General features: G+C 47.0%; 1 protein-coding gene and 1 pseudogene across 1 annotated transcript in view; one reads left to right on the top strand and one right to left on the bottom strand.

Annotated features, from left to right (window-relative positions):
* LOC101756641 (4-hydroxyphenylacetaldehyde oxime monooxygenase) overlaps positions 1 to 9,315 on the bottom strand; it is an 18,143-nt gene extending 8,828 nt beyond the window's left edge. Inside the window, exon 1 of the mRNA XM_012849115.2 lies at positions 9,293 to 9,315. Within this exon, the coding sequence (XP_012704569.2) occupies positions 9,293 to 9,315 (23 nt within the window). The remainder of the gene's footprint in view (positions 1 to 9,292) is intronic.
* A 9,934-nt stretch (positions 9,316 to 19,249) lies between these two features.
* Positions 19,250 to 21,202, top strand: LOC101769476 (annotated as a pseudogene).
* Positions 21,203 to 22,007: the final 805 nt, after the last annotated feature.

The raw sequence follows: 22,007 nt of genomic DNA, 5'->3' as shown, positions 1-22,007 counted from the left end.
TCAGGCCGCCCCGGCCGCCGCCGTCCCGCCGCCCGGGCCGCCGCCCCGCGCGCGAGAGGTCTGCCGCGCCGGCCGGTGCGCCGGGAGAGCTGGCGGTTTTCTTTTAATTTTTAATTTTTAATGGAATTGTAATTTTGTTAAGTTAGATTTTTAGATTTCTAATTTTGTTAAGTTAGATTTTTAGATTTCTAGTTAGTTTGTTAAGTTAGATTTTTAGATTTGTTGTTAGGTTGTTAACTACCGTCCCGCCGTCGTGATCGCCGCCGTCCCGCCGAGTAGCTACCCCGCCGTCGTGATCGCCGCCGTCCCGCCGAGTAGCTACCCCGCCGTCGTGATGGCCGCCGTCCCGCCGAGTAGCTACCGTGAGAGTCGCCTTGTAGCCGTCGTGATCGCCGCCGAGTAGTCGACGTGATCGCCGCCGTCCTGCCGCCCATCACAACGTAGTAGCTTAGGCACCGCCCGTGGTTCCGGTGAACCGCCTCCGCCGCCCTGACCGCCGCCGTCCCGCCTTCGCCGCCCTTATCGCCGTCGTAGAAATTCGTAGAAATTCATCAAAATTCGTAGAAATTCATAGAAATTTGTATAAATTCATAGAAATTCATAGAAATTCATAGAAATTTATAGAAATTCATAGAAATTCATAGAAGTTTGTATAAATTCATAGAAATTTGTATAAAGATTCCGGACTTTGTACGATTCATGTTATTTTATGATTTCTTTATATACATGTATGATTCCGAACTGTGATTATATACAAATTTGTATTAAGACGATTTGTATGACTGTCATGTATGATTCGATGTATGTTTGCAGCAATAGTTGAAATGGCAGACGATGAGACCGCAAGGTATATCATGGAGCAGATAATCGCTGGTGATGGTAGTGACGACAACGTTCCACTATCATACACGGATGAAGAGGGCACCCAGGCGGACATGTTCCTCAACATGTCTGCCGATGTGAATGAAGAGCAACAGCCGCAGCAACAACTTGCCGTGGCGGAAGGTTCCGGCGAGGTATATACAACCATTCTTGTATTGTTTCACGCCACCGCTACTAGTACGTACTAATTAACGAATCTTAAACTGTTAGCCCTCCGGATCGACACAAGGGCAGAAGACCTGAGGTCGTACAAAGGTGATGGAAGGGAGGCTTGTCATCACCGAAGTTACAGATGAGGGCAGGCCGGTTGCTCCCGAGAAAGTCGCAAAGAAGTATGTTAGTCAAATCGGGGCAATCGTCCGGGACAACGTGCCTATCAGCATCAGAGAATGGAAGGGCAGAAGCGATAATCCGTACGCCCTTCCAGAGACAGAAAAGAATATGCTGTGGGAAGACGTGAAGAGGCATTTCACATTCCCCGAAGATTATAGCGAGAAGGATGTCAAAGCCTGGACACTTAAGAAGATGGCTACTCAATTCCAGACATTCAAGAAGATGCTGGACACCCACTACATCAAGAAGGGCAAAACTCCAGACTTCAATGCGTGGCCCAAGTTGAGGGACCACTGGGATGCATTTGTTGAATACAAGAGGAGTGAAGAAGGTGTGAAAAAGATCACGACCAACGTTGCAAATGCTAGTCAGAAGGGCTACCACCATCATTTGGGGCGAGGTGGGTATGGCTCAGCAATTCCCAAGTGGAGAAAGATGGAACAAGATCTGATCGAACGGGGAATCATACCTGCAACTATTGAATGGCCCGAACGATCAAAGAACTGGTACTACGCTCATGGAGGCTCCCTAAGCCAAGAGGATGGGACGCTGATTTTCAATGACAGAATACGTGAGAAGGCCGAACATCTCATGAAGAACATTGAAGATTCCAAGGCTGGGAGGTTGAGGGTGGACCGAGAAAATGATGAGCTCACATTGGCCCTCGGTAATCCAGAGCACCCAGGACGTTGCCGGGGCTTCGGGGTGGTTCCGTGGAAGTTCGCTTTCCGAGGTGACAGCGCCTCTTACAGAAGCCGGAAGCGAAGAAAGGAACAGATGGAGGAGAGCTGGCGGCAGATGCTAGAACAACGAATGATGGATGAAATCAATCGGCGGGTGGCCGACGCAGTTGCGGAGTTGGCGCAATCTGGAGCAGTGCCGAATCCTCACACCGCCAGCCCTTCTCAACGCCTCGGGAGCAGTTGTGCTTCTACAGGGGTCCCCGATGCGCAGACGCCCAGGTTACCCGTGGAGGAGCAACGGTTCCCCGTGGATGCCATCACGCAACGGACCTCATGTGAGCTGCATGCACCGGTCGGCAACCTCACTATTAAGGTATACTTATACATAATATTTATGCAATCTTGTCAATTGATCCAGGCCTCGAGATCGGAGTTCAACTTGTTTACTTCTGCTATATGTACAGGTAGCGTACGGGAGTGCGTTACCAACGCTGGCAGGGCAGAGCAGTCATGGCATGGACATTCCAACAGGCTACGCCAGCGTCTGTGTCGAGCAAATAGTAGATGCCCAGTATGAAGGTCTAGAGCTCGACTTCCCGGGAGGCGACGGGGAAAAGACATTGGCAGATGCGCTTCATGGGATCATTCTATGGAAGAAACGCTACATCATTATTTCCCGCACGGAGCCATCTCCTCAGACCTCAAGACCGCTCCCCGTCGATCCCGAGCAGCGACCTTCTCCTCATACCTCGAGACCGGCATCTCCTGCTCCAGGACCGTCGCTTCCATCTATATCAAGGTCTCCATCTCCACCACATCCTGGTGCTGGGAGCGACGACGACAATAACAACACCCCTCCCCGATCACCGTCGCCGGCACCAAGAGCGGCCCCCTCGAAGGAACCTGCAGCACCACTCAAGAAGTCACGAGCACCGCCTCCCAAGCAAAGACAGGCTCGAAAGAAGAAAACAAAGGTCGACCCTGAAGTGGCTCGCAAGGAACGCTTTGAGGCAATGTCTCATGCGGAACAGTGGGCAGAAATCCAACGAGAGGCCAGTGAGTGGTTTAAGAAACAAGCCGAATTAAAAAAGGCAAGGGAGATAGAGCCACCGCCAGTAAGTCGGCGGGATTTAAACTTCTTTATCAGGATGGAGGAAGGAGCCAAGAAAAGGATACCACTCTTGACAAACTATGAACGGGCTCTAGTAAAGGCTGATGAAAAGGATAAAAGAAAAGGAAAATCATCCTCCAGCGGTTCAATCCCCGACCTCAGCCATTTGTCAAAGAAAGATGCTCAACGGGTAAAAGCAATGCCCTTGGATCAACAAGCAAATATATTGAAGTTCATGGAAGAAACAGGTCTGGGACTTGATGAATGCATAGGGCAAGTCGAGACGCCAACTGCACCGCCCCCTGAGCCGAGATGGCCTTATCAGCTAGGCAAGCCTCTAGTGAAGCCGGCAATGGTACGGAAGCTGTCAACAAAGATGTACGAATTCCATCAATGGTACATGACGGCATCCGCCAAATCGAGGGAGATGATCGGCATGAAGGTAAAACCGATAGATTTTCACGGTGAAGGGGAGAAAGTGCTGTGGCTAAACTTCGAGGATATATACGAAGTGTACCATCATGATGCCCTGGACGTCTCTCTGATCAGCGCTTGGATTCTGTAAGTGTCCGTTTATTATCTCTACATGTAAATTTTGGCGTGCGTCACCGTACTAACTTCATCTTCCATTTCATGTAGGATGCTAATTCAGACATGCCGCCGAGAGGCGTACCTACATGTAGGCTTCATGGATCCATCTGTAGTTAACCAACGACAGATACAATTAGCGCCGGAAAAAACCTTTGCCGAAATATACAATTTCCTACACTAACAAACATTCAAGGATTTCATACTACTTCCATACAACTTCAAGTAAGTGTGTGTATACCGTCTACTTTCGATGTCTTTTTCCTTATCTCTACATGTTAGTTAGCTCTAATATGCATGAACATTTTACGCACGCAGCTTCCACTGGATCCTTATTATAATTGAGCCTGAAAGAAGCCACGTCACTGTCTTTGATTCGTTACGGAAAGATCCGGTGGACTACCAAGAATTGCAAGACATGCTGGGCTTGTAATAATTCTGGACCTTTATCTCTATGCAAAAATTTATTTCCTAAATTTTATCCCTGTTACACTATGTCATTCATTATTCTAATCCGCAGCGTATGGAAACAATTCATAAGGACACACAAAGGTCCATTCAAAGAAGATCTTACATGGAACACAGACTTCCCGGTACGTATGAAGTCTGCACATTTATTACATTGTATAACACGAATATTTCATAACTTATTTTTTTTCCGCACTGAAGTGCTTAAGACAGGAACCCGGGAATAACCTATGTGGCTACTACATCTGTGAGCACATGCACGGTTTTTTAGGACCCAAGGGACCGAATATGACGCCGCACAGCTTAAAAGTACGTAAAATAAATATATTACTAGTTAATTATTTTCTAGCTCCTTATATGTATTTGTTCATGTAACATTCACAAATTTCCAAATTATAGATGTTAAATATTCAACAAGGACTCTTGAAGGAAGAAAGAGTAGCGGCAATATGTGAAGGTCTCATTGGATTCATAATGGACGAGGTGGTAAATCCAAGAGGAGAATTTTATTACGATGGACGATAATTAGACACTCCTCTCAGCAACACCACGACGGGCGGAAGATCGTAGGAAGATACTTTGATTTATTTGTATATATGATCGATTTGTACTAATTAAGCTAGTTGAATTGTGTATATGAATTGTGTATAAGGATTGTGTATATATATAGTAGTTGTATAATTACAAATCCCATTCGTTTAAATACTAGTTGATTTAATTCATTCTAAAAAAATCTCAACTACAAGGTTAACAAATTAAAAGGGCCGCGGTACTACTATACGTATACGTGATGCATGCATCCCGGTTGGTAACACCAACCGGGACTAAAGGGGGTCCTTTACTCCCGGTTAAAATACCCGGGACTAAAGACCCCCCCCTTTTGTCCCGGTTGGTTTATCCCGGATGGATATCCGAGAGATATGACCCTTACCAACCGGGACTAATGCTCAGTTTTCTACCAGTGGAGCTGCAGTTTCCATTGTTGAGGCATGCATTCCAGGACAGGCAAAGGCATGGCCACTGTTTCTTTTACTCCAAGTGAAAGCCAATAATCAAGTTGAGTTGTTGTGCCAATTGCTTGTGGGGGTATAAATAGGGTGCTAATTGCTTGTAGAGTACGTATAACTGGGGACACTAATGTTTGAGATACGATCGTCTCTCCCAATGATAGGCTACTCCCTCCTCCCAATAATGCTCGACTATTCGAGTATATGAGATCGTGAGGTGGAGAGTATAGCCAACATTACGCTAGGACATTATTATTTGCATTGGAAGTGGCCTATAAGAGCAGCCATAACGGTCGGCATCCTCTCTCTACAACACTTTCACGTTAGTTTTTGTATTACATGGAGAAAAACGAAACGGAAACATCGATGTTGACTCGATAACAACGAAATTAAATGGCAAATTAGTGCAGCCACCAACGAACCTGTTGTCGACCTCCGTGCGTGAATACTGATGTGGAAATTGTACGGATTTGATGTGGCTTGTTAGTGTGGATACAAAAATTGAAAAGAAGGGTGAAGGTTTCGTCGAAATTATTACATGAAGCACTAGTAGAGAATTGGCCTTTAGTCCCGGTTGGTAGGGTGCATATCTCCCGAAATCCATCCGGGATAAACCAACCGGGACAAAAGGGGGGGTCTTTAGTCCTGGGTCTTTCAACCGGGAGTAAAGATCACCCTTTAATCCCGGTTGGTAAAAGCAACCGGGAGTAAAGGGTGCCCCTGCATGGCACCCTGCCTAGCGCCTGAAATTTTCATGCATGCATCACGTACGTAGTACCGCGGCCCTTTTGTTAACCTTTAGTAGTTGAGACTTTTTTAGAATGAAATCAACTAGTATTTAAACGAATGGGATTTGTAATTATACAATTACTATATATATACACAATTCTTATACACAATTCAATTAGTACAAATCGATCATAATTAGCGCGTATTATATATACAAATAAATCAAACTATATATCTACAATCTTCCCGTCAAAGTGTTGCTGCTCGGAGTGTCTAATTGTCGTCCATCGTAATAAAATTCTCCTTTTGGATTTACCACCTCGTCCATTAGGAATCCAACGAGACCTTCACATATTGCCGCTACTCTTTCTTCCTTCAAGAGTCCTTGTTGAATATTTAACATCTATAATTTGGAAATTTGTGAATGTTGCACGAACAAATACATATAAGGAGCTAGAAAATAATTAACTAGTAATACTTTTATTTTACGTACTTTAAAGTTGTGCGGCGTCATCTTTAGTCCCTTGGGTCCCATAAAACTGTGCATGTGCTGACAGATGTAGTAGCCACATAGATTATTCCCGGGTTCCTGTCTTAAGCACTTCAGTGCGGAAAAAAATAAGTTATGAAATATTCGTGTTATACAATGTAACAAATGTGCAAACTTCATACGTACCAGGAAGTCTGTGTTCCATGTAAGTTTTTCTTTGAATGGACCTTTGTGTGTCCTTATGAATTGTTTCCATGTGCTACGGATTAGAATAATGAATGATATAGTGTAAGAGGGGTAAAATTTAGGAAACAAACTTTTGCATAGAGATAAAGGTCCAGAATTATTACAAGCCTAGCATGTCTTGCATATCTTGGTACTCCACCTGATCTTTCCTCAACGAATCGAAGACAGTGACGTGGCTTCTTGCAGGCTCAATTATAATAAGGATCCAGTGGAAGCTACGTATGTAAAATGTTCATGCATATTAGAGCTAACTAAGATGTAGAGATAAGGAAAAAGACATCGAAAGTAGACGGTATACACACACTTACTTGAAGTTGTATGGAAGTAGTATGAAATCCTTGAATGTTTGTTTGTCTAGAAAATTGTATAATTCCACCAAGGTTTTTTCCGGCACTAATTGTATCCGTTGTTGGTTAACTACAAATGGATCCATGAAGCCTATATGTAGGTACGCCTCTCGGTGGCACGTCTGAATTAGCATCCTACATAAAATGGAAGACAAAGTTAGTACGGTGACACACGTCAAAATTTACATGTAGAGATAAATGGATACTTACAGAACCCAAGCGCTGATCAGAGAGACGTCCAGGGCATCATGATGGTACACTTCGTATATATCCTTGAAGTCTAGCCACAATACTTTCTCGCCTTCGCCGTAAAAATCTATCGGTTTTACCTTCAGGCCGAGCATCTCCCTCGAGTCGGCGGGTGCCATCATGTACCATTGATGGAATGCGTACATCTTTGTTGATAGCTTCCATACCAATGAAGGCTTTACTAGAGGTTTGCCTAGCTCATAAGGCCATCTCGGCTCAGTGGGCGGTGCAGTTGGCGTCTCAACTTGCCTTAAGCATTCATCAAGTCCCAGACCTGTTTCTTGCATGAACTTCAATACTTCTGCTTGTTGATCCAAGGGCATTGCTGCTACCCTTTGAGCGTCTTTTTTTGATAAATGGCTGAGGTCGGGGACAGCACCACTGGAAGATGACTTTCCTTTCCTTTTATCCTTTTCATCAGCCTTTACTAAAGCCTGTTCATAGTTTGATAAGAGTGGTATCCTTTTCTTGGCTCCTTCTTCCATCCTGATAAAAAAGTTTAAATCTCTTCGATTTACTAGCGGTGGCTCCATCTCCGTTGCTTGTTTTTCTTTGGCTTGTTTCTTGAACCACTCACTGGCCTCTCATTGGATTTCTGCCCACTGTTCCGCATGAGTCATTGCCTCCCAGCGTTCCTTACGAGTCACTTCAGGCTCCTTTGTTTTCTTCTTTCTCTGTCTTTGCTTGGGAGGCGGTGCTCGTGACTTCTTTGGTGGTGCTGCAGGTTCCTTCATGAGGGCGGCTCTTGGTGCCGGCGATGGTGATCGGGGAGTGGTGTTATTATTGTCGTCGTCGCTCCCACCACCAGGATGTGGTGGAGATGGAGACCTTGATATAGATGAAAGGGATGATCCTGGAGCAGGTTGTGCAGGAGATGATGGTTTCGAGCTATGAGGAGAAGGTCGCTGCTGGGGATCTACGGGGAGCGGTCTTGAGCTCTGAGGAGATGGCTCCGTGCCGGGAATAATGATGTAGCGTTTTCGCCATAGAATGATCCCATGAAGCGCATCTGCCAGTGTCTTTTCCCCGTCACCTCCCCGGAGGTCGAGCTCTAGACCTTCATATTGGCTATCAACTATTTGCTCTACGCGGACGCTGGCGTAGCTAGGTGGAATCTTCATGCCATGACTGCTCTGCCCCGCCAGGGTTGCTAACGCACTCCCGTACGCTACCTATACATATAGTAGAAGTAAACAAGTTATTAAACTCCGATCACGAGGCGTGGATCAATTGACAAGATTGCATAAATATTATGTATAAGTATACCTTAATAGTGAGGTTGCTGACTAGTGCATGCAACTCACATGTGGTGCATTGCGTGATGGCATCCACGGGGAACTGTTGCTCCTCCACGGGTAACCTGGGCGTCTGCGCATCAGGGACCCCTATAGAAGCACAACTGCTCAAGAGGCGTTGAGAAGGGCTGGCGTTGTTTGGATTTGGCAATGTTCCAGATTGGGCCAACTCCGCAACTGCGTGGGCCACTCGACGATTGATTTCCTCCATCATTCTTTGTTCTTATGCTTGCACTTTGGATTCTAGCATCTGCCGCCAGCTCTCCTCGATCTGTTCCTTTCTTCGCTTGCGGCTTCTGTACAATGCGCTATCACCTCGGAAAGCAAAAACTTCCACGGAATGACCCTGAACCCTCGGCAACGTCCTGGGTGCTCGGGATTACCGAGAGCCAATGTGAGCTCATCATTCTCTCGGTCCACCTGCAACCTCCCAGCCTTAGAATCTTCAATGTTCTTCATAAGACGTTGGGCCTTCTCACGTATTGTGTCATTGAATATCAATATCCCATCCTCTTGGCTCAGGGAGCGTCCATGAGTGTAATACCAATTTTTTGAATTGGTGTGTGCTCAACTGTTGTCTCGAAAACAATTCAAAGCACATGCTGCTAGTCAATTTGGTTTGTGTTGTTGCTTCTATACATTTTCACGTAGTAGATTTTAACAAATAAGGGTGTCTACTTTTAAGGACACTTATCTAGGAGAAACAATTTATTGGAGTGCCCGGTATGTTTTTGGAAGTTTTTTGTTCATCCGGCTTAAAAGAAAAAACTAACATTGAACGTTGGAGATATACTATAACAACAATACTAGGAAAGTAGTTCATGTGCAACACACATTATGGGATCTGGAATCAATGCTGCACACGGTGGCACCTTAGGCAGGTCCATCGTTAGGATATGCTAAATCGGAAAATGCACGTGTTTCATTAAAGGAACATGTAGCCAATGATTAGTGTTCAGAGCCACGCGCAACAGATACATGTAACTGCAGACGGGTTGGAAATAATGGTCCGCTCATAATGGTGCTGAGCTGGAATTGTTGTGACCTTGCACAAAATAGTGAAATAATTGACAAAAAAAATCTTCTGAACCGTCTTGTATCACTACATTTATTATTGAAGAAATAGGCTTCTTTTGTGACTATATAAAATATAGGACTAGAACTACTAATGTCCTGCGCTTATAAAGTGTCCCCATAAGTTTGAGAATATGAGCTCTCCAATTACAAAGAGATGATGTTTTAGAAAGCAGGCATCCAAAACAAGTTTGAGAGTATTTGATTTCAATAAAAAAGTGTAGAAGTGAAAGCCATTCCAAATTTGACAAAACGTTGAGGGCTACAATTTGGTAACCTACGTTTTGGTGGGCTAACAAATAAACTTGCTGATCAAATAAGAGGATATGTTTCTACTAAAATTGTATTACAGTAAAATATTAGAGTTTTTATTTCGTTACGTTTTCTTTCGTAATGAAATGTGGTTTTTTTTTCAGTAGCATCCTGCTACGATTCGATTCTCTTAGTCAGCTAATCCCAGTCCAAAGAGGTTTTATGCACATTAAATACAGTGACACATCACTATTAGAGAACTGATCTTCCATTCAACTCCTTTAGTCCCGGTTAACATTAGATCTGTGACTAAAGTATCTTTAGTCCCGGATCAAAAATGGGTCAAAAATGTGCCCAAAGGCCACCGCAGGGGGAGCTTTAGTCCCGGTTATAAATACCAACCGGGACTAAAGCCCCCCTAGTCTCGGTTGTAACAGCTACAAAAAATCCTACCGACGCTCCACCCATTTGTCCCGGTTGGAAATTCCAATCGGGACAAAAGACCCTCCCTTTTATCCCAGTTGGTAATTCCAACCGAGACTAAAGGGGGACCTTTAATCCCGGTTGGTGTTTCCAACAGGACAAAAGGACCCCATGTGGCCCTCTCGACCTTATCTTTGCGCAGCACCTTCTCTCTCCCTCCCTCCCTTATCCTCACGCTGCCTTATCCCTCCATCGCGCAGCGCCTCTTCTCTGCCTTCCTCCCTCCACCGCGCACGCCTCCTTCCTCCTCTCTCCTTCCACCGCGCCTCCCTCTCCTCCTCTCTCTCTCTACCGTGCCTCCCTCTCCTCCCTCCCTTATCCTCGCGCTGCCCCTCCCTTTCCCCCTCTACTCGCTCCTCACTGGCAGTGAGGAGCGGTAGCAGGGCGAGGGCAGGGCTAGTGGCGGGCGCGGGCGGGCAGGCGGGCCAGTGGCCGGCGGGCGAGCGAGCGGTGGCCGGCGCGTGTGGAGGTGGGCAAGGGTGGAGGCGGGCAGAGGGCGGGCGGGCGGCGCGTGCGGGTGGCTGGTGCAGGCAAGTGGCGAGCGGCGCAGGCGAGCGGCCGGTTGGAGCGACGGACGGAGTGAGTGGGCAGGCGAGTGGCGGACGGAGCGGATGGAGCGAGTGGGCGGGCGAGTGACTGGACGGAGCGGTGGATGGAGCAGTGACCGAGCGAGTAGCAGACGGAGCGGCCAGCGGGCAGCGCGAGCAGGTGGCCTTCACGGGCGAGCGCGGGCGGCTGGCGCGGAGGCGCCGCCGCTGCGCTGGCGGGTGAGGGCCCGGCACGGAGCGGGCCGAGCAGCACTTTTTTTTTAACCTTTTTAGTCCCTGTTGGTATTCCAACTGGGACTAAAGAACCCCCCTCGTCTCGAAAATTTAATCCTGGATGAATTTTTGGGATCTTTGACCCATACCAACCAGGACTAATGCTACATTTTCCACCAGTGCATCAACATATGTTATGACATGTCAAGATAATTATGAAGAGAGAGATGAAACAAGTTTAATCTATATATACCTAATATTAAAGCGAGTAACGTCTCTACCAGGATTTTTCGTATGTCGCCCTAATTTTGCAAAAAAAAACCCTGATGTTTTGTGAAATCAACCCGCAATCCAATTCTGAATATAGGGGAGCTCGGTTGGAAAAAAGAGGAAAGTGAGGGGGCTTAAAGGGGAAAGAGCTCCCTCATCCCCCTCCCCTCCCTCAGGGGATCGAGACGCCGCCGCTCCGTCCAGCTTCGGGGCTGGAGCAGCAGCGCCAAAACTGGATTGGCCGGTTCCCACCGACGCCCCTGCGCTTTTATTAGCTGGATTTGCCAAAATCCTTGGCAATCGCGATGGATTACGAGCACGGAGGCGGTGGTGGGCACGGCCCTGGGAGGGGCCATGGTGGCGGCGGCGGCAGAAGAGGAGGCGGGTACGATGGGGGCTGTGGAGGTGGCGGCTACCACGGCCCACCTCGCGAAGGCGGATATGGCGCTGGAGGGCGTGGCCCCGGCGGTGGTGGCGGATAGGCGTACGCCCCTGCTTTGGGCGCCGCCGCTGGGTTCGGGCAGAGGTCGTGGTGGCGGAGCGGAGTACGTCCCCATCACCAGGGCGTCCGCGCGAGCGCTTGCATCAATGGGGATCGTGCCCAAGGACAAGGCGGCGCCGAGCACGTCGGGGTCCGTCGGCAAGCGCTTCTCCAGATTTACTCGCGCGAATCGCGCAGCTCATTACTTCGTTATTACATTGTTCTTAGTTTTCACAAAATTAAGGTTTCATCAAGGCTGCCTGGAATACTCTGTTTTCTTTGCATGCCATGCGCGTTTCTTCACGGCGGATCGATGATAGATTGGGCGCCGCTTATCATGTGGAATTTACCGTCTTGCGATTGCAATTCCCGCTGCCTGCCTTCTGGTTCGTGCTCACGATCTAGATTAGAGTACAACCCCATGATTTTCGGTTTCTGAATCGAGGTTTAGCATTGTGGATTAGATGAGTGCTCCAAGCTTGTGGATCGAGTTTTAGATTCAATAGTGGAGGATCTCTCTTAATGACAATAGCTGTTCATCGGTTTTTGATGCATTAGTGGTCAGCTTTATGCTGTAACTATCTGTGTTTATATGACTCGTTTATGTCTTTGCTCGATGAGGTCCCAGCAGTACTGCTTTATGTCTTTTGTGACTGGTGATACATCTGGTCACTTTAGTTTCCCTTCGATTAGCCAGTAATCTATTAATTTTCTGTTTTGTTTTTGTGCCTGCTTGCTTGTCCAGTGAGTAGTTTTCTTTTGCCAGTAGCTCAGCATTTTTTTCTCAGTTGCCCATGTATTTTTGGACCTCTCTTGTTAGTTATCCTGCTTCCTTCTTGTTGAATAATTAAGAGGATACACATGGCATAAAAAAAATAAGAAGGGAAAAAACATCCGGAGGGTAGTTTTTCCCTAGACATTGGGTACTGCAAATTTTGGAGGCACATGAGGTGTGTCATCGAAAGTTGAAAAGTATCCTCACAATTTTCCTTCTTAGCGGTTGCATCCTTCTGTGCAGGCCTTTAACTCTCTTGGTTGAATAAAAAGTATTTTGGATCTGTTGACTTTAGCTTATTCAGCCGGTTTATCAGCCACCAAACAGTGTTTTCCTCTCACACCAAATCAGCCGTTTCAGCTTTTCAGTCGGCTTAGAAGCTGAAGCGAACAGACAATTTAATGGATATTTAAGTTAAAGGAAATAATTAAGTCAAAATTATTTTGATTTTCTATTGTGTAGACATCCAATAAGTAGAATAAAAATTTAGTGATGAAAATAAAAAATATCATTAGTTTGAAAAACTAAATTGAAAAACTAAATTGATCTTTTACCGTAGGCAGGGGCATTTTGCTAGTCTAGATAAAAGTGTGTACGCACTGTTTCCAAAACTATGAAACCTGATGAAATTGACATTGAGGCTAGAGAGTTTCATTTCATCTAACCATATCCAATCACATGCTTTGCAATTAAATGGTATGGGTAGATTATGAAATCGTGAAATGAAACTTTGCATCGGGAGAATTGATTTCATTCATCAATTTAAATCTTTTTGTGGCATGTCACTCTTGAAAACTGCAAGATGGAACTTCCCGCTGGGAATAGCCTGCCAATATAATGCTGGGGCGCGGGGGGATCGGCGCCACATGAAACCTACTACTTTTGCTTGTTTTTCGCGCTATGGCTGCCATCAACTAATCAGCAACAAGCACAGCAGCGAGCGACATTCTTGTGGCCAGGCGAGGCGAACGGTGGCCGGGAAACGGGAACCAAACATGTCATAAGTCTTAGGTTAGCATTATTGCTACAGCGTATGTTGATAAGCACTAGTGGATCGAGTACTAGGTACTCATGTGATGGACCACCTAAAAAACGAGCGGAAAAAGTGTGACCAGTAGCTATACAATAATAGAGCTTATCAACTACTCCGTCAAATCAAATCTTGTTTGGCAGTTCGTGTGGCATTTTGCTGTCCATAAAAAAATATAGCTATATTTATATTTGTTCGAAGTCACATACTTTTATTTTTTTACCAACAATATGTCTAAAAATTATTATGATAGTTGGTATGTCATTAACAATTTATATAGTTAAAGTTAAAAAATTTTAACTTAGGATAAATGTAAACATAATATAACTGCATTGGAGCAGGAGACTGAAGGACCTCCTTCATGAACATATGCATGAAGGATGGGAGACCCTGGAGAGTTCAGCATTAGCTCCTACTAGTAAAAGAATGTCTAAGCCAAATTTGCTACTCCTATTGAGCTACTGGTCTAAGCCAAACCTGCTGCTCTTGGCTCTTGCTTGTTTTCCGCTATGACTGCCATCAACTATTCAGCAACAGAACAGCAGCGAGATTCTTGTGTCATAAGTCCTAGGTGTACTATCTATTGCTACAGCGTGTTGATAAGCTCTAGTGGAGTACTAGGTAATAATGTATGGACCAACTAAAAAACGAGTGGAGAGAGTATGACTAGCTAGCTAATAATGCGATAGAGCTTATTATCAACTATCCGTCGAGTCAAACCTTGTTTGGCAGTTTGTGTGGCGTTTCACGTATTCCCTCCATTCCAAATTGTAGGTTATTTTGACTTTTATAAGTGCATAGTTTTTAGCTATGCACCTAAAGATATAATTAATGTCTAAATGCATACAAACACTTAAGAACCTAGAAAAGTCAAAACAACTTACAATTTGGAGCAGAGGGGTACTGTTCAAACTCCATCATTCGTCCAAAGATATAACTATATTTATATATTTGTCCTAAGTCACATACTGTTTTTTACCAACAGTATTTCTAAAAATTTTAAATATAAAAATATATATTATGGTAGTTGGTATTTCATTAACTATTTATATAGTCTAATCTTTTTACAAAATTGACTTAAGACAAATCTAAACATAAAATTACTGCATCGGAGCAGAAGACTAAAGGACCTCACGCATGAAAGATGGGAGACCTTGGAGAGTTCAGCATTACCTCCTACTAGTAAAAGAATGTCCAAGCCAAATTTGCTACTCCTATTGAGCTAGAAGTTAGCACTAGTGCTAGTTCGTTGCTCTCCATGCATGCAATTTGCAGTTCGAACTTAGGGTCCGTTTTATTGGATTCACACAATCAATCCATTAGCTGCTAGTTGGAGTTAGTTACTGTTTTTTCTAGTAGAAAAACTTTAGCTGGGAATTATTTAGTTTGTTTTGGATCCAGCCACCAGCTAAAATTTAGCTATCTACCAATTAGCTTGTGGGTCCTCATCGTAATTTGTATCATACTAATCAATCAATCTATGCTCCTTTATGGACTAATAATTATAAGATACGTTATATTGGAAATTTCTTTTAAAGGACCAATAACTAAATCAAAATATTGTATCTTGCACTCTCACTCAATTGTTCAATCACTACCGGAAACAGGACATTTGCCGAGTGCCCCAGGCACTCGGCGAAGGCCTAAAAACACTCGGCAAACAGTTTGCCGAGTGTAACACTCGGCGAACTGGATTCGGCGAACTTTCCCTCGGCAAACAGTGGATTTGCCGAGTGTCAAACGTCGGGCACTCGGCAAACGCTTTGCCGAGTGCCAAAAAACACTCGGCAAAACAAAACACTCGGCAAAAAGGCGTTGACGGACTGTCACGGTAACGGCGCTTTTGCCGAGTGCCAGACGGAAGAACACTTGGCAAACGTTGACGTTTTGCCGAGTGCTTCTGTCCCGACACTCGGCGAAGAGTCTAAATGTTACCGAGTGCCGTTTCACAAACACTCGGCGAAGATTCAAATTTTGCCGAGTGTCGTACTCATGACACTCGGCGAACTTTTAGTGTTTGCAGAGTGTCGGTTTCGTGCCACTCAGCAAAGAAGACGCTTCCGCCAGCTTTTTTATGGCGCCTTTGCCGAGTGTTGTGTCGATACACTCAGCAAAGTAGTCACAGATTGACAGAAATTAGCCTCTTTGCCGAGTGTTAACACTCGGCAAAGTGTCCTTCCTCCTCCTGTAAAACAGATTCGTTACATATAAAGGACCCCTCTCAAAAAACAACCACAGAAGCATCACATGCATATAAATTGCATCACAGGCATATAGATTGCATCACAAGCACACAAATAATATTCAGAAGTACATATAGGTTCTAGTCTAAACAAGTAATTCACAAGTTTGCTTAACACAATAGTCGTTCAAACAAGTCAATAAGGAGAATGTGTAGGTGGCCACTGCCCCCAAGATGATTCTGCATTGGATGTCGTTGATTGATTCTGCACAAAGTTAAAGAGATTGCATTAGTCACATTTCTAGTGTAAGTTTCTAGTGCCTGTAGTTTCTAGTTTAATTCTAGATTGATTGTAAGGTTGAGAGTGACTCACAGGAGTACCTGCAGGAGGTGGAGGTGGTAGGAATAGGTTTGGTGGCATAGGTGGTGGAGTTTGACCTAAACTCTGAAAAACACTCTGCATGTAATAGAACATCGACTCCGTCCTCTGCCTTTCTATCTGTTGATCCACCTCGATCCTCGCCTCTAGGTCCTCCCGTCGCTTTCGTTCTACTTCCACTTGGCCTTACAATATTTCATCCCAATGTCTTATTGCAAAGCAAAAGGTACGTAAAAATCAACTACAGATGAAACAAACAGAAATAACCTCCAAATCCTGCATCTGTAACTGTGCAGTGGTTGGTCGTGCTCGTATCGCGGGGCTAGAATCCGTGCTCCTTGCTCCGATCTGGGAGAGACTGGGAGTACTGGTAGTGTCGATCACGCTATCTCCAATCCAATACCGGCCATGCTTCTTGCCTCCTCCCACCCTCATCACAATTTCTGTATCAATATCCTGAGAGCTCGGATCAAACTCTCGCCCATGAACCTCCCTTGCCATTGATGTGTACTCGGTGACGCGGCTGTGGATGCTTGGATGGCTGTACCCCTCGGGCAGGTCCTCCGAGTTGAAGTTGATGTCGGCCGTCGCCTTGCCCTTTTTGGACATAACCCATGCCATGAACCGGGAGCACTCCTGGCCATCATGTGATGACGTCTGTGGTAAAAATGCAAAAGGATTAGAAAGTATGCAGTATTCAGTGTGAGAATAAAGAAATGAATTCGCGTACCCATTTTTCCTTGTATTCATCAAGGCTCAGGCTGCCTTGATGGTGTGATGCATATGGCATCTGCAGATGCTGCTCCCGGCAAGCAAGGTGGTTCTCCAACCACCCGGGCTGCAACCACACCTCCACCATTTGTTGCCAGCACTGGGTATAGGCTCGGCACCACCATGAAGGCACCTACATCATCAAGTGTGTGACATATAACAAAAGAAATTAAGCGTAATTAATCTCAGAAATAGTAAATATTAATTTTCTGTATGTACCGCCATGAATTCTTCCAGGTTCATTGTCCTTGCCTCTTCTTTTTTGACCTTCATCCTTCTGAATTCAGCATAGAAGTCGATGATGCGCTGAACCCGCGCCTCGTAGTGCATGTCCTTGACGAGCTTCTTGGCAGCTTGTTCAGTAACGAAGGCCTCCCTAGCAGGGGTGCCAGGCTGGGGGCGGCCGGCGGGGTGGGGCGCCGGAGCCGGGGGCGTCGGTGGCAGGGCCGCCTGGACGGGGCGCCGAGTGGCGAGGCGCCGGGGCCGGGGAGGGGCGCGGGACGGCGGGGCGGGGGCGACGGGCGGGGCGCAGGGTGCCGGGGGCGGCGGGTGCGGCGGGCCGCCAGGGGCGGCGAGCGCGGCGGGCCGCCGAAGGAAGAGGGCGGCTAGCGGTGGGGGGGGGGCGGCGGGTGTGGCGCCGGGCGGCGGTGGCGGAGGGTGTCGGCGGTAGCGGAAATTTGTTTTGGTGCTTGAGTGTTCGAGTCAGAAGGCCGCGGGACTTAAGTCAGGTGGTTTGCCGAGTGCCCGCGATTTGGCACTCGGCAAAGTCAGAAGGCTTGCTGAGTGCCAGATGTCGGGCACTCGGCAAAGTGAAGTTTTAATTTTTTTTAAAAAAAATTCAATCGAAACACGCACCTGCTAGGTGGTTTGCCGAGTGCCCACGATCTGGCACTCAGTAAAGTCAGAAGGTTTGCCGAGTGCTAGATCGGGGGCAATCGGCAAAGTTAAGTTTTAATTTTTTTTAAAAAAATGCAATTGGAACACGCGTCTGCCAGCGGGTCCGTGGACCTACTTTGCCAAGTGTTTTCACTAGACACTCGGCAAAACATTACCTTTACCGAGTGTTTTCACTAGACACTCGGCAAAGTATACTTATATTTCATGTACACTTCTTCAATAACGTCTTTTACTGACCTTTTTCTAATATACTTGGGAAAAACCATCTCAAATTCACTCAACAATGGTTCTATGATTTTTCTACTGATATTATTCCATTATTTCATGCAGTTATAGCTCAAATTGAATTTATATCTATTAAAAATCTATAATTGCATTTAATCAATAAAAAATATCAAACAAATCCGAAAAATTTCCAAAATTTGACATGAACTAATCTATATTGTATGTTGCCTATACAAAAAGCTTTGAAGTCAAACCCCAATACAAATGTCACTTGGACTCCAAATCTTCTTGGATCCTTTCTAACTTCTACGAATCCTTTTGGGAGATGAGTCGGTTTGTAGGCATCATATGTTAGAAATTGGGCAAAACCTTCTCAATTTTTTACCATAGCCTTCACATATAATATCATGACATCTTGACAAATCTTGTGATTTTCAGACTTCGTTTGTTTTTTTTAGAATTTAACAACCATTCAACCACATGTTCGTGTTCGTGTTTTCTAAAAAAATGTTCAAATTTCTTTTCATTTCATGGTTGAGACCTCAATCTGGATTCAATAATTATAATATGATTTTTTCACTGATTTTAATCCATTATTTCAATCACTTGCAGTTAAAATTTGACTTAAATAAACAAATTCCTATTAATGCTATCAATTCATTAAAAATAGCAAACAGACCAAAAAATAGACCAACTTTTAAGATGGATTACCAAATATCGTATGTGGGGAGTAGAAAAGGTGTGGAGGGCAGAGATGGAAAAAAAATTTTTGTGTTTGCCGAGTGCCTACACAAACACTCGGCAAACTTCTACGTTGGCCGAGTGTCTGTGGAAGACACTCGGCGAACTTCCTAGTTTGCCGAGTGTCTGGACGGAGCACTCAGCAACCCACTTCTTTGCTGAGTGTCCGCGTCGGACACTCGGCAAAGTACTAACGGCCGGCCCACTCCCCTAACGGACGGCGCACGTGCGAGCCACGTGCCGGAGATTTACCGAGTGTCAAATCGTTGCCGAGTGTCATGTGGATGTTTGCCGAGTGTCTTATTTGCGACACTCGGCAAAGCTATGGTTTGCCGAGTGTATTATTTATGCCGAGTGTCTGCCAGTATACACTCGGCAAACGGTGTGTTTGCTGAATGCCCGACAAAAAGCACTCGGCAAAGATTTTACCCTCGGCAACGTTCCTGTTTCCGGTAGTGAATATTCTAATACAAAACTCATGTAGATGCGTGCTTATCATTATCTGGCTGTGATGGACTGTAGTTAGTAAATACTCTATCCGCAAATTTCCTATCCATATTTATCGTTATCCACATTCCACACCAAGTAACAATGGCCACCCCACTGCTCCCCTCCGAGCTTCTCGCCGGTCTGCCGCAGCAATGGCTGATCGGCCTCTTGCTTCTTCTCCCTGTAGTCCTGCTTGTGCCGTCCTACCTCTTCCTGGCGAGCCCCGGGACCAAGATGACCAAGGACGGGGCGCGTCGTCTGCCGCCGGGCCCCGCGCAGGTGCCTGTCCTGGGCAACCTTCACCTTCTTGGACGGCTGCCGCACCGGAACCTCCGGGACCTGGCCCGGCGGCACGGCCCCGTGATGCTGCTGCAGCTGGGCACGGTGACGACATTGGTGGTGTCCAGCGCGGCGGCGGCGCGGGAGGTGATGAAGGAGCACGACATCGACTGCTGCAGCCGCCCCGCGTCGCCGGGGCCCAGGCGCCTCTCCTACGGTTTCAAGGACGTGGCCTTCGCGCCCTACGGCGAGCAGTGGCGCGAGGCGCGCAAGCTCTTCATCGTCGAGCTCCTCAGCATGCGCCGCGTCCAGGCCGCGTGGTACGCGCGCGAGCAGCAGGTGGACAGGCTCATCGCCGACCTGAGCCGCGCGGGCGCGGAGGCGGCGCCGGTGGCACTGAAGGAGCACATCTTTGGGCTCGTCGACGGCATCATCGGCACGGTGGCGTTCGGGAACATCTACGGCACGGAGCGGTTCGCGCACAGGGAGCGGTTCCAGCACGTGATGGACGAGGCCATGGACATGATGGCCAGCTTCTCCACGGAGGACTTCTTCCCCAACGCCGCCGGCCGCCTCGTCGACCGCGTCACGGGCCTCGTCGCCCGATGCGAGCGCATTTTCAGGGAGCTCGACGCCTTCTTCGAGACGGTCATCGACCAGCACACGGACCCCGCGCGAGTCGTCCCCGAGAACGGCGGCGACCTCGTCGACGTCCTCGTCAGCCTGTGGAAGGAGAACCGGGGCACGATCCGCTTCAGCAGGGACCACGTCAAGGGCCTCATCATGGACACGTTCATCGGCGGCATCAACACGAGCTCGGTGACGATGCTGTGGGCGATGTCGGAGCTGATCCGGAAACCGCGGGTGCTGAGGAAGGCACAGGACGAGGTGAGGGCCGTCGTGGGAGGCAAGGCGCGCGTGGAGCCCGACGACGTGCCCAAGCTCCCGTACCTCAAGATGGTTGTGAAGGAGACCCTGCGGCTGCACCCGCCGGCGACGCTGCTGGTGCCTCGGGAGACGGTGCGGGACGTGAGGATCGGCGGGTACGACGTGCCGGCGAGGACGCGCGTGCTCGTGAACGCGTGGGCGATCGGCAGGGACCCGGCGAGCTGGGCGGACGCCAAGGAGTTCCACCGGACAGGTTCGAGGGGAGCGACGTGGACTACAACGGCGCGCACTTCGAGCTGGTGCCGTTCGGGGCGGGGCGGCGGATCTGCCCGGGCCTCGCCATGGGCGAGACCAATGTGACTTTCACGCTGGCTAACCTGCTCTACTGCTTTGACTGGGCGCTGCCGGAGGGGATGGCGGCGGAGGACGTGAGCATGGAGGAGGCCGGCGGGCTGACGTTCCACCAGAAGATGCCGCTGGTGCTGGTGCCCACAAGGTACCACCACCGCACGGCGACGGCGTAGTGTAGTAGTCGTCATCATATCGTCGACGATTGAACAAAAGATAAGCGTGCGCCACGTAGGTGCCTCACCTTCGATCGTCGTTGCAGTAGCTTGTAGACTTGAAAACCCAAAAAAACAAGCAAAAAATGGTGAACCACCGCATGCATGCTCTGCGGCGATGCCCTGCGTCCTGCAAATGTCCAGGGTGCTGCGTCATGGTTTTGTACCAGCAATATTTGTCCTTTTTGCGTCTTCTAGTTTTAGTTAAAATACTACGCACGTCTAGGCGGTCCATATATAAACTTGTTAGACCTGGTTTGGTTCGTTTGCTTATTTTTAAGCACCCGTCAATCGAATGTTTAGATACTAATTAGGAGTATTAAACGTAGACTATTTACAAAATCCATTACATAAGTGGAGGCTAAACGGCGAGACGAATCTATTAAGCCTAATTAGTCCATGATTTGACAATGTGTAATTATGTAATGGGTTTTGTAAATAGCCTACGTTTAATACTCCTAATTAGTATCTAAACATTGATGTGACACTTGCTTAAAAATAAGCAAAGGAAACCAAACGCCAAGCATGATGGTCGTTGAGGTCTCAATCACTCTAATCAGCAAGTAATTTTATACTTGACACTCTTGTACGGATCCCGATCGAGCTGTGGTGGTGACACTCTTTGTACGGCCGGGCATGTGGGGGTGGGGCGCGTGGTGTCCAAGATCACCCATGAACATAATATGTAAATGTGATCATTTTGGGTTTGATTGGTTCTCTTCCCTAGCCTAGCTCGCACCAGGGAACTAGGCCGACCGAAGCCAGGCTCTGGGGATACAAATGGGTCGTGTTTGGTTGTTGTTTCAGTTCAACCTGGCCGCGAGGATACGGTGATTGGTTGCACGTATGAACCCAGAATTCAAAAATGAGATGTTGTTTGGTTGATTGCATACAGGCTGTTACAGTCACCACTTGCATTCAACCAGTGGAGATACCCATCCTAGTCGAAGCTTGTCAAAAGAGGAGGAACTACAGTTTGTAACTAAACTAAAATTACTTAGACTTTAAAACTAAACCACAATTATACAGCTTGAACTAG

Source organism: Setaria italica, chromosome IX (genome assembly GCF_000263155.2).
Source record: "Setaria italica strain Yugu1 chromosome IX, Setaria_italica_v2.0, whole genome shotgun sequence".
NCBI lineage: Eukaryota > Viridiplantae > Streptophyta > Magnoliopsida > Poales > Poaceae > Setaria > Setaria italica.
This window is presented reverse-complemented; position numbering and strand designations above follow the sequence as displayed.